Source organism: Macrotis lagotis, chromosome 8 (genome assembly GCF_037893015.1).
Source record: "Macrotis lagotis isolate mMagLag1 chromosome 8, bilby.v1.9.chrom.fasta, whole genome shotgun sequence".
Classification (NCBI taxonomy): domain Eukaryota; kingdom Metazoa; phylum Chordata; class Mammalia; order Peramelemorphia; family Peramelidae; genus Macrotis; species Macrotis lagotis.
This window is the reverse complement of record NC_133665.1, coordinates 49,442,387-49,458,520: the sequence shown is the minus strand read 5'-3', so window position 1 is coordinate 49,458,520 and position 16,134 is coordinate 49,442,387. Positions and strand designations below refer to the sequence as shown.

At 38.7% G+C, this 16,134-nt stretch overlaps 1 protein-coding gene across 3 annotated transcripts in view; it reads right to left on the bottom strand.

Moving 5' to 3' along the window:
- The window catches only part of NLRC3 (NLR family CARD domain containing 3), a 54,447-nt gene that overhangs the window by 4,610 nt on the left and 33,703 nt on the right, over window positions 1-16,134 (bottom strand). For all 3 annotated transcript variants that reach the window (XM_074196870.1, XM_074196869.1, XM_074196871.1), the window contains 7 exons: window positions 15,765-15,848; window positions 14,546-14,629; window positions 11,488-11,571; window positions 10,346-10,429; window positions 9,004-9,087; window positions 1,163-1,246; window positions 324-407 (listed from right to left, as the gene is read on the bottom strand). In XM_074196870.1, the coding sequence (XP_074052971.1) occupies window positions 324-407; window positions 1,163-1,246; window positions 9,004-9,087; window positions 10,346-10,429; window positions 11,488-11,571; window positions 14,546-14,629; window positions 15,765-15,848 (588 nt within the window). The remainder of the gene's footprint in view (window positions 1-323; window positions 408-1,162; window positions 1,247-9,003; window positions 9,088-10,345; window positions 10,430-11,487; window positions 11,572-14,545; window positions 14,630-15,764; window positions 15,849-16,134) is intronic.

Sequence of the window (16,134 nt, the reverse complement as noted above, 5' to 3'; positions counted from 1 at the left end):
TCACATCCCTTTCTTATTAAGTTGATTTATGCATCCCTAATTATAATATTTTGCATTTATTTAATTTCAGTTTTGTTGGTGGAAATCCTATGTTGTAAAGATCTATTTGATTCTACACCCTGTCATGCAGGGATGCACAGTGGCTGGCACGTAGTAAACTCTCAGTAAAAGTTTGTTGCCTCACCTAATGAGATCTCAGAGACAGCTTGTTTTATTCTTTCAACAGACATGGACAAGCATTCTATTTGGCAGACTTCTCTAAAAGTATGAAGGGCAACAGTGTCCTGTACTAAACTTCTGTTCTTTTTTCAACCACCACTCACTTGATATGCTGGACCCCGTGGTTGCTGGACAGTGCAGTGGCAATGCAGATGGCTCCATCCATTCCTAAGGAGTTCTCTTGAAGACTAGAGAGAAAAAAAATGGGAAAAAAATCCCATGGTGACCTTTGCAAGACAAGAAAACACCGAGGGAACCATATGACTAGAAAAGTAACATGTCATTCAGGGTTTGATTTGTCCACTGAGGTTTTAGATAAAGTTTCTAGGCTATTTCATGGAACAGCAACAGCAGTTACTATGATTTGACACTTTATATTATAACATACTATATGCAAATGGACAGTTGAATCCTGCCTTATAAGCATAAACTGTTAGAGGGAAAAGGGATCTTAAAGATAGTTTAGTGCGATCCTTTCATTCTATGTATAAGAAAACTGAGGACCAAAAAGGTTGAATGATGTTGTATTTTCAGAGCTGACTTCATGATGATCTTGTTTAATGATTTCAGTCATGTCTGACTCCTCATGACCCCTTTTTAGGGTTTTGTTTGTAAACCACTGGAGTGGTTTACCATCTACTTCTCTAGCTCATTTTACAGATGAGAAAAACAGAGGCAATTGAGCTTTTAAGTGACTTGCCAGGGTCTCACAGCCAGTAAATGTCTGAGGCCAGATTTGAACTTGTAAAGACAAGTATTCCTGATTCCAGACCCAGCACTCTATCCACTGTACCACCCAGCTACCCCCCAATATATACATGGTCTGAATTATTCAGAAAGAAACCACTATAGAGAAAATCCACAGTAGTCACTTAAGGTTCCTGCTGACCCACCAGATGCTGAGTCTTGCCTTTTTTCCTCCCAATTATCAACAACTACTTACTTGAGCATCCGGAGACTGGGGTTTATCTTCAAGGCATTAGCCATGGCCTTAGCTCCAGCCGCACCAATGAAGTTCCCTCTTAAGCTGTCAGAGAAAACAGGAGACCAAATGCAGGCCAAGGTGTTATGATTTGGAGGTCAATTTAGACAAGAAAAGACTGTCCTGGGTACCCATTTTCTTTACCAATAATGAAACTAAAACATTAGAATCGGCATCACCTATCCAAAGCTGAGATATTATCTGTAACTTGAAGAATTCAAGTTTGAATTCTTTGAAATCTGACATTGAATGTCCCTACACTTTAAAGTGATTTTTCTTAGTACTTTAATTTTCAGTAGTTGATGATAGATGTATTTTGTGCTTATCGAAATTTCTTCCCTGCACAAACATTTAAAAGGAAATTGTCAACAGAAAAATATATCTTGGTTTGATATGATTACTTTCAAATTATCAGTTCCCAGGAAATCTCTTAAAAGTAACAATGTTCCTTGGTCACTTTTGTGTATCCAAAAGTTGAATTAGTTATTTTCTCTCCAAAATATTTAAGCTATTTGGAAATAGCTGATATTAGTTTTGTCTGGATCTGCGATGTTATTAGTGTAAGGAACACTTGATGTTGGCATAGTTCAGCAACCAGTCTGTAATTTATAGTCTTGACTGTGTTTCTTGAGGTATTTGCTTGAAGTAAGTGATTTGTCCAGGGTCACACAACTAGTAAATGTCAAGAACTGAATATTGTGAAAAGATGATGAAATGTAGGATAACTTGAGGGACTGGTAGTTTAATGAATAGTTGGGATCAAGGAAGGTTTTTTTTTTCAAGGATGGATTATAGGCAACAATACAGTAGATAAGAAAAGGTTCAAGATGAGAGAGGAGAAAGTGACATTCCTAATCTTGATCAGGTCTGATCATGTCACACATATTCCCAACCTCACCCCTAGTAAATATAGCACCTGGGCTTCCCTATCACCTCCATGATCAAATATAAATCCTCTGTTTGAATGACATTGACTTCCTTTGCTCTTGACTCCAAGCTCAGCAAGAGGGCTGGCTTCGTCTATCTTATCTTTCCTTGTCTACCTGCTATCATCAATCCAAAAGCTTTTATGAAGCACCAACTATATGAAATGAAACAGTCCCTGCCCTTGAAGATATTACATTTGATTAGAGGAAAGCCACATGTGTCCCATACTGCCTCCCTTTTGAAAATCACAGAAATAAAATAATGTATTTAGCAAACAATTCTAGGCTAATCCCTGTAGATCTGTGAAGCTATGAATTATTAAGGTTTCAGACATGTTTCTAATACATTAGAATTTAGAAAGAGACAGAAAACTGAGTTACTACTTATAACTCTTCAGGTCTATATGAGATGATTATTTTCCATTTTTGAATACCTAAACTATTGGCTCTATTACCACCAATGCCTTGCCAAACTACAAGAATAAATATCTCTTTATCCTCTGCTTTCTCTGCTCCTCACTATTGCTGAATGATCCTGGAGGCTGGGGCACAATCCAGACTATGCTAACTAGGTCTACTACAAATGTATGTTATCTAACTCAACTGGACTCTGCCACTGCAAAAAATAATTTTACCCCTCCCTAGTAGATGTTCTATCTATTCACAACAGTTACTGAGAAAATGATGGACATTAGTCCCTCTGCTCCCTTGTGTTTTAATATCCTGTTGACATCATTCTCCCTTCTCTTCTGCATTTTCTAATAAAGAGCCTACCTTATCCAGGTAGTGCTCCTCATCCGGTCAACCCTCTACTTGTCCACCTGATCCTCATACAATCAATTAGTCAATAAGAATTAATGAAACACTTATGTAGTAAATGCTTTTGTTTCTGAGTCCTTTGTCAATCAAGTCTGATTCTTCATGACCCCATTTAGGGTGTTTTTGGCAAAAATACTGGAGTAGTTTACTATTCCCTTTTCCAACACATTTTATAGAAGAGAAAACTGAAATAAACAGGGTTAGTGACTTGCCTAGGGTCACACAGGATGTGTCTGAGGTCAGATTTGAAATCAGCTCAAGGTGAGTCCTTCAGGGCTAGCTATTCACTATCATTATGTTACCTAACTGCCCTAAGTGCTAAGTGCTAGGGGTACCAAAACAGGTAAAAGTCCCTGGCTCTCAAAGGAGTTCACAGTCTGATGAGGGCCACAACATACAAATAGTTATGTACAATTAAGCTATAAGCAAGATAAACAAAATAATTAATAGACGATTAACATTAGAACTAAGGGTTAGTGAAAGAGAGTTTCTATAGAAGGTGAGAGTTTATCTGGGACTTGAAGGAAGCCAAGGTAGCCAGGAGGCAGAGATGAAGAGGACCAGTGGCATGTTAGGACAATAAGAGAAAATGTCTAGCATTAGGAAGTATCTTAAGAGAGGAACAGACAGAGAGGCTAATGTCACTGCATTAAAGAATGTAAGCAAGGAAGATGTGAAGTGCAAGAAGATTATAGAACTTGGAGGAGAGGGAGGTGGGCAAAAGTGACGGAGGGTTTGAAACACCAAACAAAAGATTGTATATTTGATCATGATAGTAATGGGGAGCCACTAGAGTTTACTGAGTGAGAGAAGAGATGTGTGACATGGTCAGACCTGAGATTTAGAAAGATCACTTCCTTCTCATCTTGAACTTTAGTTTTTCTAATGACTCATTCCCTGTTGCTTACAATCTATCCTCGAAAAACCATTCATTTGATCCTAACCATGCACCCAACAACCAGCCCTTCAAGTTGGCCTACAACTTATCTCCTTTCTACATTCAAACTCTTAAGGGAAAAAAATCTGTCAACTGTACATTCATTGCATGGATGCAATATCTTCGTCTTCTTACAGCTGAGCTGAATCTGACTAGATACGGTGAGTTAGAAATAAATTCTTTTACCACAACAATCCATGAAGCAAATTAGGTCATACAAAAACAAAAGATATCAATAAACATTTTTTACAAATTGATCAATGAAATGATCAAACACAATTCCAAAGGACTGATGATGAAGCATGCTACCCATTCCCTGACAATAAAGTGATAGTCTCAAGTTGCAACATGAGACATACATTTTTGGATATGGTTAATGACGTGGATTTGATTTTGCTTGACTGAATATAACAAAAATTTCGTTTTTCCTTTTTTTTCAATCATGGACCAGGAGGATTTAGGAGATAGTTGAGAGCTAGCAGTAATATTATAAAAAAAAAAGAAGAAAAAGGAAAAAAAAAGAAAAGAGAGTCATTGACATATTTTAGAAATTCACAGAAGTAAACAGACTAAAGTTCAGAAATAAACACAGGTGAGCAGAATAGCTTTGAAAATAACATTAAATTTATTATGTATTTACAAGGAAAAGCAAACTATAAGAAAAATATTTGTGGTTTTATGAACAATTCTAATTACCTGCTATACTCTGTATATTGGAAATGTTTTATTTATGTTAAGTTCAAAATTTTTTAAAATTGACAAAAAAAATATTCAAGCAAGAACCAGAAGAAAAGAGGAGAAACACTAGAAAAATAAGAGAAGAGGAAAATAGCAGGTGTGTATTGAGCTCTGGCACTCCATCTGGATCTCTTTGATGAGAGTAGGAATAAACATTTATAAATTCTGCCCAGGATTTCAGCGATCGGCTGGTTGCTATTGTACCAAGAAGCCTGGCTCCCTATGCTGCTGTTGCTCCAAGAAACCAATGATCCCCAGGTTTTCTAAGTTGTTCCTATGTTGAGGTATATATGGAAGTGATCAGGTAGAAATATTATCTCCATTACTGTCAATCATTCTGTTTCCCCTGGTGGGAGGGTCTTTTTTGTATCGCTAGATACAAAGGTAAAATGGGGTTGTTGAGCAGCAGAATATGGATACAAACAGGGTGCTAGAGACCTGCAGATAATATAAAGGGCTGAATTTTGGTGCTTATCCTGGGAATTTTACAAAATTATTACTTTTTGAATTTTTGGATTCTTTGAAAAGCAAGATTTCTTTGATGTGTAAAGACAGGATTAAATCATCTAATTTAATAAATAATTTCTAGTAATTCAAAGACTCGTGGCATTTTTTTTGTCTTTTATTTTCTAAATTGTGAAACTCTTACTAATAAAATCCATTATTTCACTACGACCATTAGAGTTTTGTAGGTCAAACAATATTGAAATTCTGTGTTCCTGCATCATTGTATTAAAGCTTAAGGAAGGGGCATTATTAGTAAAGTGACAGAATTCCTTTTGAACACTGAATATTTGAATTGAAACTTTTTTTGTATTATCAATGAAGTGACTATTGAAATTGATATTTTATCAGCATATTTGACTCACCATGGGTATTTGGCTATTAAGGAAGTGATTCTCAGGGATGGAACATGCTTCTCACTCAGGATTGTTAGTTTGGGGATTATCTGTTTTATTGTAATGTGTTCTTGTGATGATTTTGTAAAAAACCTTATGCTATACCATGGATACTTTGTGGAGAGATATTATAAAGATGAAGGGATATAGGGAGGAAGGAATAGTCAGTCAACACACATTAACTAAGAGTTTACTGTGTGCTAAGTACTGTGTTATGTTATAAAAATGAAAGGCAAAACTCAAACCCTTCCTTTAAGGAACCATGCACAATCCTAATTACCTGCTATCCTCTGGATATGGAAATGCTTCTTTTATTTATATCTGTTTTAAAAAAAATTAGGTGAAGTGTCTGATGTGGATACAATCTAGCATCCTTGCTCATAGGGCTGCTTGGAAATGAGCCGTACTCTGGACCAGGAGAGATGAGAACATTTAAAGAGGTTCTGCCAAGGACAGAATAGACTGAGGGTGAACATGCCAGCACCACCCACAGTAGCTCATAGTCCTCACTATCGTCTGCATTTCATGGTGCACTGATGTCATCACTTTCAGCAGTTCAGGATATAACAACAATATTTTAGGACAGAATGCACACTGTAAGCCTGCCAATCCAAATATAAGGGACTCACTGTGGAAAGCCATGGTCCTTTTCACAGGGCATCCTCTCCATCAAACAAGGCACCCTTTGAGTCTTGGCTAGGAAATGCCACTGAAATAATGTAATGCAACAGTGACAAGGAACTGATGTGGAAAAACAGAGTAGCTAATGGAGAGCCTCCAGGGACCTGCTCTTGACCTCACATGCTCTCTGGAAATGCAGCATCCTGAGATGGATGGTTTTGGTGTTGGGGTGCCTGCCAAGTCTGTGAGTCCCATTGGGTAGTACACAGAGTGCCCAGGAAACTTATGTTCAGTATTTCATACCCTTGAGTGTGAGGGCAGAAAATGTCTGGCTGTATTGTGTTTGGAGAGATTCCTTCAAAGGCCAGCAATCAAAGGAACAGTGATTCCCTAGTAGATATAAAGCAGATTTACTAGAGAGATCAGGAGGGTTGGTGTGTGACACACATGGGATCACCTATAACTGACTGAACAGCAAAGAGTCCCTAAAATACTTGAGTTTATCTACCTGGTGAAGTTATTTGAGGCAAGGACAGAGAACCAGAAGACAGGTTGGCCACAAGGAAACTGACCCCAGAGGTCAATGAGGATAAATAAGAAGCTGTTCAGTTCACTCAGATTCCACTGCAGAAGCTCAGAGCAAGTCTGCTAGGACATGGAATCATGCATAAAGCCTTTCTTTCCAACCAGACAAAGGCTTGAGGGGCCAGAGGTCGAGATAACCCACTTTGAAAATATCAGCAGAACACAGCTAAAGAAGATAAATTTAGGGGGCAGTTAGAATACTGGCCCTGGAGTCAGGAGGAACTGAGTTCAAATATGACCTCAGATACTTAATTGCCTAGCTGGGCAAGACACTTAACTGCATTACCTTAAATAAACAAATTTTTTTAAAAAAGAAAATAAATTGTATTCTACAACTGCAGACAAAATGGGTATGTTGTGCAAGAAAAGCATTTGAAATTGTTTTACCAAAGACTGAGGCCAATAGACCAATGTAAGAAGATAGAAAGTCAGTGATGGGGGCAGATCCAGCCCTCCAAAGATGATTAACCTTAACCCAGTATTCATTCTTGAGTACTTTCCACCTTGATCCACAGGACTCCAGAGAACAGTGACAGTGAGGATTGAACCTGCTTGTTGAGCAGCAGATTCCAAGCAATAAATATATTCAATTCATTTTATGAAAGAACATTTGCAAACATATACCTTAACCAGGGACATCAAACTTAGATAGAAACGGGACACTAATCTATAAGGATCCCTGAAGGCCACAAATCAAATTTTAAATGTCACATTATCTTAATTGTGCTTTTATTTATTTTGTTAGTCTTTCCCAATTATGTTTTAATCTGGCTTGGACAACCTTTGGGAAGGTTGTATGTAGCCCAATGGGCTACTTGTTTGACAGTTCTGCCTTAAAAAGCCTTTCCAGGGTCTAGACCTCTGAAGTGAATGAAAGGGCTACCTCTGATCAGACATAACAGGGTAAGCTTGGAATTCCCTAAGAAAATTGTGTACCAAGAAGGTGCACCTTGGAGGCTTGGTATGTTTAAATTGTCAAACATTTCTGGAGTATTAGTGCTATAATTATCTCCATTTTACAGTAAAGGAAACTGAGGCAGAAAGAGGTTAGAGGACTTGCCAAGAATCACATAACTTGGAGTTGGGAGATAAGGAATGGTCAAGAGGCCAGTGTTCTTGGATCCTGAAAGTCATTCCTCTTTTGTTTCCTCTCTGACCATATCACCACTATCCTCTCTTCAAAAACCTTGAGCAGCTCCTGGTGCCTCCAAAATCAGTCTATAAAATTCTCTGGTTCCTTCCCACCTTTACAATCCTTTTAAACTTAACTCTCTCTCTACACTTGTTCCTCCCACACAGTAATCGTCCCATACCCACCATTTTCACTGACTGTTTCCCCATGACTGGAGTGGTCTCTGTTATCTCTGCCTCCTGGCTTCTCCTGGCTCTCTCCAAACTCAAGTCCCATCTCCTCCAAAAAGTCTGTCCCAACCCCCCTTATTTTTCATGCCTTCTCTCCAAGTCTAGCCCTATTTTGGTCTGTATGTCTTGTTAGTATAGATATAATTCTTTGCAGGTTGTTTCCCCCATTAGATTTGAGCACAGGGACTGGTTTTTGGTTGTTTTTCTTTGTATCTGCTGGCACAGCAGTGTCCTAGCATGTAGACATCTTCCCATAATCCTCCAATAGGGATTTTTTATTCGTAGTTTTTTTTAGGATAATATATAATAATTTTTCACAGTAATTGTAGGAAATTATGTTTTGGGTGGACCTCATTTAGAAGGTTCTGTAGCCTTTGGGAGCTTGATTCAATCAGTACAATGTCATCCACAAATAATATCTGGAAGACCTCACCTTATAGAAGGAATCTGTCTTCCATCCCAGAACTATGCCTTTTTCATACACTTTTTACTCCCCTCTGTGGAGTAAATACACTTTGTAATCCACTGACATTTTCTCAATCTACTGACCTGGGTGTTTTCATTGGTTTTCCCTAACTGGTAATTCTCTCCCTCCTCTTCTATGCTTTCTGGCTTCCCATGAGGTTCCAGCTAGCATCCTACCTTCTGCAAGATCCACCTGAATGCCAATAGCCACCCTCTAAGGTTAACTGCAACTTACACCATCTATCTTAGATAGCTGTTTCAATATTTTCTTCCCATTGGGTCCTAGGTTCCTTGAGGGTCAGGACTGTTAGTTAGCAGGTAGCACAGTGCCTGGTTCAGAAGAGGTCCTTAACAACTTGATTTTATCTATAAATTCACATCTAAGCTTCTTGAGTCAATAACTCAGGTACTTTGTATGGCAGTTGCATCCCTAAAGACTAATATACTTACTCCAAAACTTCCAAGGTCCTGTTCACAGCCAAAGCATCACCTAGGGCTTGGGCCCCAAGCACACCAATAGATGCTACCTGTAGACTACAAGAAATTATATAGTTAATATAAGACAAGTAAAACCGTTCTGTCATTTCTGTCCCTAAATCAATATTTATTTTTTCAATTCAATAGTCTAATTACCAATAATATACAATAATGGAGGATGAGAGTGTGCTAAAGTCAACTCATCCTATGTGGAGAGAGCACTTTTTTTATATTTTGCAAATTGACAAATTCTACAAGCCAATACTTGATTTATTTATTTTGTTCATCTATCTAGACCAGGGGTGGGAAACCTTTTTTCTGCCAAGGACCATTTGAATATTTATAACATCATCCACAGGCCACACAAAATTATCAACTTAAAAATTAGCCTGCTATATTTAGTCAAACATATATTTAATTCACCCCTAAAAAGCTCTTAGATTTATTTAATTTTGAGTCCTGCCTCCAGTTGCTGTTACAGGGACAGACCAAATGATGAGACCCTCAGACCAGACATTCCCCACTCTTGATCTAGACTTAAGAACATGATGGAGAAAATATTAATAATGCAGACTAAACTTAAAAAGTGTGTCATCTGTTTTTGGAGAACTGGTTGTTAAATATTTGCCAGCAGACACCTGGTTGCCTCTCCCCCTTAAATTTCTCAGATCACTTTGGATCTCTTCAATCCACTTATTACCTTCTCCCTTGTTCTGAAGTTTTATGTGTACATTGTGTTTCACCCAAAATAGATTCTAAGATCCTTGAGAACTGGGTCTATATAATAGCTATTTTTTGGTAACTTCCTAGTGCCAAGAACAATATAGGGACTGGGTGTATGTTGAATGAAACTGGATAGTAGATCACTTTGCTCAGAGACTTCCCTTACTGCTTCCACATACCTGAATTCCTAAGATTAGAACCAACTAGTCAATTTGCATTTATTAAGTTCCTACTATATGCTAATTCTGGAGATGCAAAAAAAAAAAGGCTAAAGACATCCCTTATTCCCAAAGGAGATCACAGTCTAATGGAGGAAACAACATATAAACAATTAAGTACCAAAAAATAATCTCAGAGGGAAGGCACTAAAATTAAAGTAGAGAACCAGAGATAGTTTCCAAGAAAAGTGTGGGGTGGGGAATAAGATTTCCTTCTCCCTTTTTGATGCCTATTTTCTAAATGACCTGTTTTCACTTCCTTAATTTATGCCAGTTGCAACAACCTAAAAAAAATTTCTTTGGCAAACAAAAAAAATTTGTATAAAAAGAGGGAGAGATGTGGTTGGGTTGACTTCCATGAGCCTTAGACTTACTAGAGAGCTGTGAGGCTTGTGTTTATCTTCAGTGCTTTGGCGAGGGCCATCATTCCTTCATCTCCAATTGCATTTTCCTGCAAACTGTAAGACAGTAAATCCCCCACCATTAGTTCCTGCTTTCCGTGTCTCCACCATTCCCATGCTGTTCTAGCTAATCCAGATTGGGTGTTTCTACTAGAGCAGAGCAATAAATAGTAAGATTAGAAAAACCTCAGTTAACCAGAATCCAATAACTTTAACCCTTAAATGGAACTCAAAGGTTCTCTACTTTTGGTAGAAGTGGCAAATGACAACAAAACAAGGTAATATAAAATTTGACTTTAGTTACTTCAAATGATTTTTTTTGACAGACAAGGGGGTTCAGTGATTTGCCTAAGGTCATACAGCTAAAGTAATTATTAAGTGTCTGAATCTGGATTTGAACTCAGGTCTTCTGACTACAGGGCCAGTGTTCTATCCATTGTATCACTTAGCTGCACCCAAGATATTTTTGGGGGTCCATCTCTTATACTTTTAATTCTATGTTCATAGCAAGAAATAGCTATAACTGATCTTCAAAATAATGACCCTGAGTCCCTTCAGGCTTTTGAGTATTAAATCTATGGTTCGCTATAAAAATGCACTTTTTGTCCATGCTTGGATTTTTGCTTAATAATATTCCTCAGAAAATTAAATTTATACAATTTTGGCTCCAAATCATTCTTTTTTTCTTCTTTTTAAGGTTTTTGCAAGGCAAATGGGGTTCAGTGGCTTTCCCAAGGTCACACAGCTAGGAAATTATTAAGTGTCTGAGGCCAGATTTGAACCCAGGTACTCCTGACTCCAGGGCCAGTGCTCTATCCACTGCACCACCTAGCTACCCCTACTCCAAATCATTCTAATGAATCAGAAACACGTTGTCTATTTTTCCTCGGGTTGGAAAAAAGCAGTTATTTGTGGTTAGTTTCTGGGCATTTAAGTGACCAGTATACAATCTGGTGCTTTTAAAAAGCACACATTTTGCAGTTTCGGGGACTAGAATTTCCTGCCACACTGCTCACAACCATCGGTGTGACCTTCAACCAAGTGTTTTTCCTCTCATGCATTCCTGTCTGCATGCACCTTTCCCAGTTACCTGGTGAGTAGTGTCTCTTACTTACTCTAGGCTGATCAGACTTCGGTTGAATTGTAGTGCTTGACCCAGGGCCTTGGCAGCATTGGCCTGGATGAAGTTCCATTGTAAGCTGCAGAGGGTAAGATAGTAGGAAACATAAGTGATAATGTGGTCTCAAAGCACTGATCCAAAACCAGCAGGTTTGGGGGGAAATCCTCATCAGCGAAGAGGAGCTATTTCTCACAGAAGGCCGATGGACTAGAAATGCAGAATGAGTCTTACCTTTTCAGTCATGGCCAATGTGTTGATGTGTTTTGTATCCCACCACAGAGCTTATATTGGGGAGAGGGAGGAGAAGAAGTCAGTGGGAAATAGAACAAAAAAGAAAGGAAGGAAGAATAAAAAAGACAGAAAAGGAGGAGAAAAGAAAAAAAAAGGAAAGAAAAAAGACAGAAAAAGGAAAAGAATCAATAAAACATTAAAGTGCATGAAGGAAACAAGTTTAGAAGGGACACAAATGGGGCAGTTTTGTCATTACCTTGTTGAATTTAATATAGACTTTAAAAAAATTGTTACTATATAAATAAATAAATAAATGATTTTGTCTATTAGAAATCCAGTTTCAGATAAATTCCTCTTTGTATATTGAAATGTTTTTGTTTGTTAGTGATGATTGTTAATAATAAAAAATATCTTTTAAACAGAAAAAATTAATGTGGCTGGAGTTTATATGACAAATATGGTCTGTCAGCAGTTTTGTGTCTTTGTGTGTGTGTGTGTGTGTGTGTGACTGCCTAACTGAAGGTCTACAGAGACATTGTGCTAATCTGTGTGAAACCTGGACAGTCTACCAGTACCATTTCAGGAAACTGAATTACTTTCATTTGAATTGACTAAGAAAGATTTTAAAGATCATTTGGCAGGAAAGGATACCAGAAACTGAGGTCCTTTCTTGAGCTAAACTGCCAAGCATTCAACATTATTACAGAGAGTGTAAATCTGATGGACTGGCCATTTTGTTCAAATGCCAAATATATACTTGCTAAAAAGATTATTTCCTGGAGAACTCACACAGGGCAAGCACTCACATGGTAGGCAAAAAAGTGATACAAGGACACTTTCAAAGTGTTTCAAGAACTTTGGATTGATTGCTGACATAGGAGACATTCTTTTTTTTTTTTTTAGGCTTTTTGCAAGGCAATGGGGGGGGAGTTAAGTGACTTGTCCAAGGCCACACAGCTAGGTAATTATTAAGTGTCTGAGGCGAATTTGAACTCAGGTCCTCCTGACTCTGAGGCTGGTGCTCTATCCACTGCACCACCTAGCCGCCCCACTGACATAGAAGACATTGACATAAGACTGGCCAGCATGGCATGTCTTCATCAGAGAGGGTACTACCTTCTACATGGGATGCCCAAATTTAGAATATTTGTGCCCAACCTGCGATAGAGCATTCCAAGTTCATATCGGTCTGATCAGTAACAGTCAGGCATACATATCTGTATATTTATGTAAAGTGTGTGTGTATCTTGTTAGGAACCAGCAATTTGTGTTCTTCTGGGATTACCTAGGAGTACCTTCAACCTACAATGGGCTATCAAAGTAAATTTTTCCAAAATCAATATGAATGACAAACTTTTGATGGTTCTGTTTCCATTTTTCCAGGTTTAACCCAATCCCTCTTTGCTTCCATGGCTCATGGAGCTAAAGAGCCTAGTTGAACTCCCATAATTTACAGGAGGGGAAACTGAGGCCCAAGGAAGTTAATTGACTTGCTTAAGGTTACATAAATGGTGTCAGAGGTGGGATGTTTTTGCTTTTGTTTTTTTAGTTTTTGCAAGGCAATGGGGTTAAGTGGCTTGCCCAAGGCCACACAGCTAGGTAATTAAGTGTCTGAGGTCACATTTGAACTCAGGTCCTCCTGACTCCAGGGCCGGTGCTCTATCCACTGCACTACCCAGCCACCCCCAGAAGTAGGATTTGAATTGTATCTTTAGTACCAACTTCAGAATCAGGAGCCAAATATACTCTCTCTTGCTTTGTAAGCCCAGAGCATCATGGAAAGTAAATCAAAGGGAAACATCAGTGGCCATCATTATAGTTCTCATTATGGCTTATCTATGTTCTCTGGAATCAGTGCTCCACCTTGGTGTCTGAATTATCATGGCCCACCCCAGTTCAAAGGCTCAACTGAGGGCTGTCCCCAGAGTCAACCTGCTCTATGATCCCAGTGTCCAGGTTCCCTACTATGGGCTGGAAGTGAGGAGTAAATGAAAGCACTGTCAAAAGAAAGTCCACAAGATTTAGAGTTTTAAGAGTTTAGAGTTAGAAGTCCTCCTAGTCTGAACTTTTACTTTATTTATTTTGGAGACATTCAGGGTTAAGTGACTTGTACAGGGTCACACAACTAGTTAAGCCCCCGAGGCCATTTGAATTCAACTTCTTCCAACCCCAAGGCTGGCGCTCCATCTACTTTGCCAATCTAGTTGCTCACAACTCTCACTGTAAAGATAAGGAAACTGAAGTTCAGCATGGACAAATGACTTGCTACTTCATTTCAGAAGTTTAAGTCATTAGCAACCTTGGGCAACCTTGGGCAACCTTGGACAAGGATTATCAGACTGAAGAGCAGAGAAGAGAAAGGGAACAAATATTTGTTAAATGCCTACCATGTATTAGATTCAGTAATGAATATTTTATAATTATTATCTCATTTGATCCTCACAACTGAGGGAACTAGGGTAGACAGAAGTGAAGTGACTTGCCCAGGGTCCTACATCTAGGAAGTATCTGAAGTAGGATTTGAATTCAGATCTTCCTGATTCCAGTTCCGATGCTCTATCCATTGGGTTACCTCTGTGGTAAGGGGATGCATGAGAGATAAGTTAATGAAAGATACTGAAGGGAGTGGAAGAAAGGAAGGAGGAGGAAGGCAAGCATTTTCTTTAGGAATGCAAGAGTGTGGTAGGAATGTTCACAGGACCTTTGTTTATTTCCCAGTAGAGTATGGTGTGAACCTGACAATTAGTGAATACTTTTTGTGATGAATTTGGGGTTTGTAGGCATAGAGAAGAATTAAATGATGTGGATAGGGGAATACTCACTGCAGGTTTCTGAGTACTCGATTCTCTTTCACTGCAGCCGCAATGGCCTGAGCACCCTCATCATGGAGAAGGTTGGCTGTCAAGCTAAGTAAGAGCAAAAGAACACAAAATGTGAGCCAGACCAGGGCTCACTATCAACTAGAACTTCTTCTAGAAACAAGGACTTTTTCTCCCCTTGGAGCTAACTCCCTGCCTGGCTGGATATTCCATTCTTAGGGAATGAATTCTATATCATCAATTTAAGGAGACCAAAAAGACCTGTGTTAAATCCTGGCTTTAAAATTCACTAGCTGTGTGGCTATAGGTAAGTCACTTGACCTTTCTGAGTTTCTTTCCTCATCTATAAAATGAAGAAATAGTTATACTAACCTACCGATTTCAAAACTGTTGTTAGTATTTTGTTAAATAGCTATTTATTATTCTGACTGAATGGAACTTGCCTATTTGAAAGACTAAAGCTCTTCCAGAGAACTAGATTGATGTCTGATCCCTACTTAAAGTCTCTTGGAAAAATGATGTCAAAACTTCCCATATTGACTCATTTCAGAGTTAGTCTGTTCTTTAAAAAAAAAAGTTCTTTCTTATGGCTAAGCTAAATAAAAATACATTATATAGATAATGTTAATATGCAGCCTGAAGGAATCTGGTTCTGTTTGAGTTTGACATCACCAGTCTGTAGCAATTTCTTTGACTTGAAAAGACGGCTTGAAGAGTTCTCATTTACTTTCACAACAATCTGAGGAGGACAAGGCAAATATTATACCCATCTCATATATGGGGAAAACTAGGACTCAGAAAGAAAGGAGAAGTGATTTTAATCAGTCAATCAACAATATTTATTAGATACCAAACACCAGTGCTTAATGCTAAGGGTAAAATGGGGAAGAACAAATACAAAAATACAATATATATAGTTAATAGCAGAGCTGGATTGGAACCTATGTCTCCTGACTTGAAGCCTCAGGTCTTTTCTCAGATATTGGGAAGTTAAGTCAGAGAATATTGTGAGGTTAAGTCAGATAATATTTTTAATATTCTCTCATAGTCTCTCTTACTGGATAGGCAAGGGAGGTTGAAATTCCCAAGAGGGAGTTTCTTTGGCCTTGTGGTGAACACAAACATAATATAAACCATCTGAGGAAAAAAAACATACCAAGGGAGTTAATGCCCCTGCCTTCAATTCATTATCCTTTCCCTCCTCCCCAGCAACCTGACTTACTCCAAATCCTGGAGGGTATGATTGCTGCGCAGAGCACTGGCGATCTCCTGAGCTCCTTCAGGACTGATGGAGTTTTCTCGGAGACTGAGGAGACAAAGTGGTTCACAGTATTCCAAAGTGAGGAGTGGAGGCCATCTGAGGACACTGAGGCCCAGGAGACTGTTGGTGCCCATAGGACCGACAAACCACAGACTGGGCTCCAAAAAGGGAGGGGAAACTGGCTAAGCCAGGCAGAAGGGGTAAGGGGAGACCACTACTAGACACCCCTTTGTAGAGAGCCTTCCCCAAATCTATATATATAATCATCAACTCTATCTATCAGCATCACCTCCCTCAACTCCCTCACCTTGAGGGAGAAAGAGAGACAGAG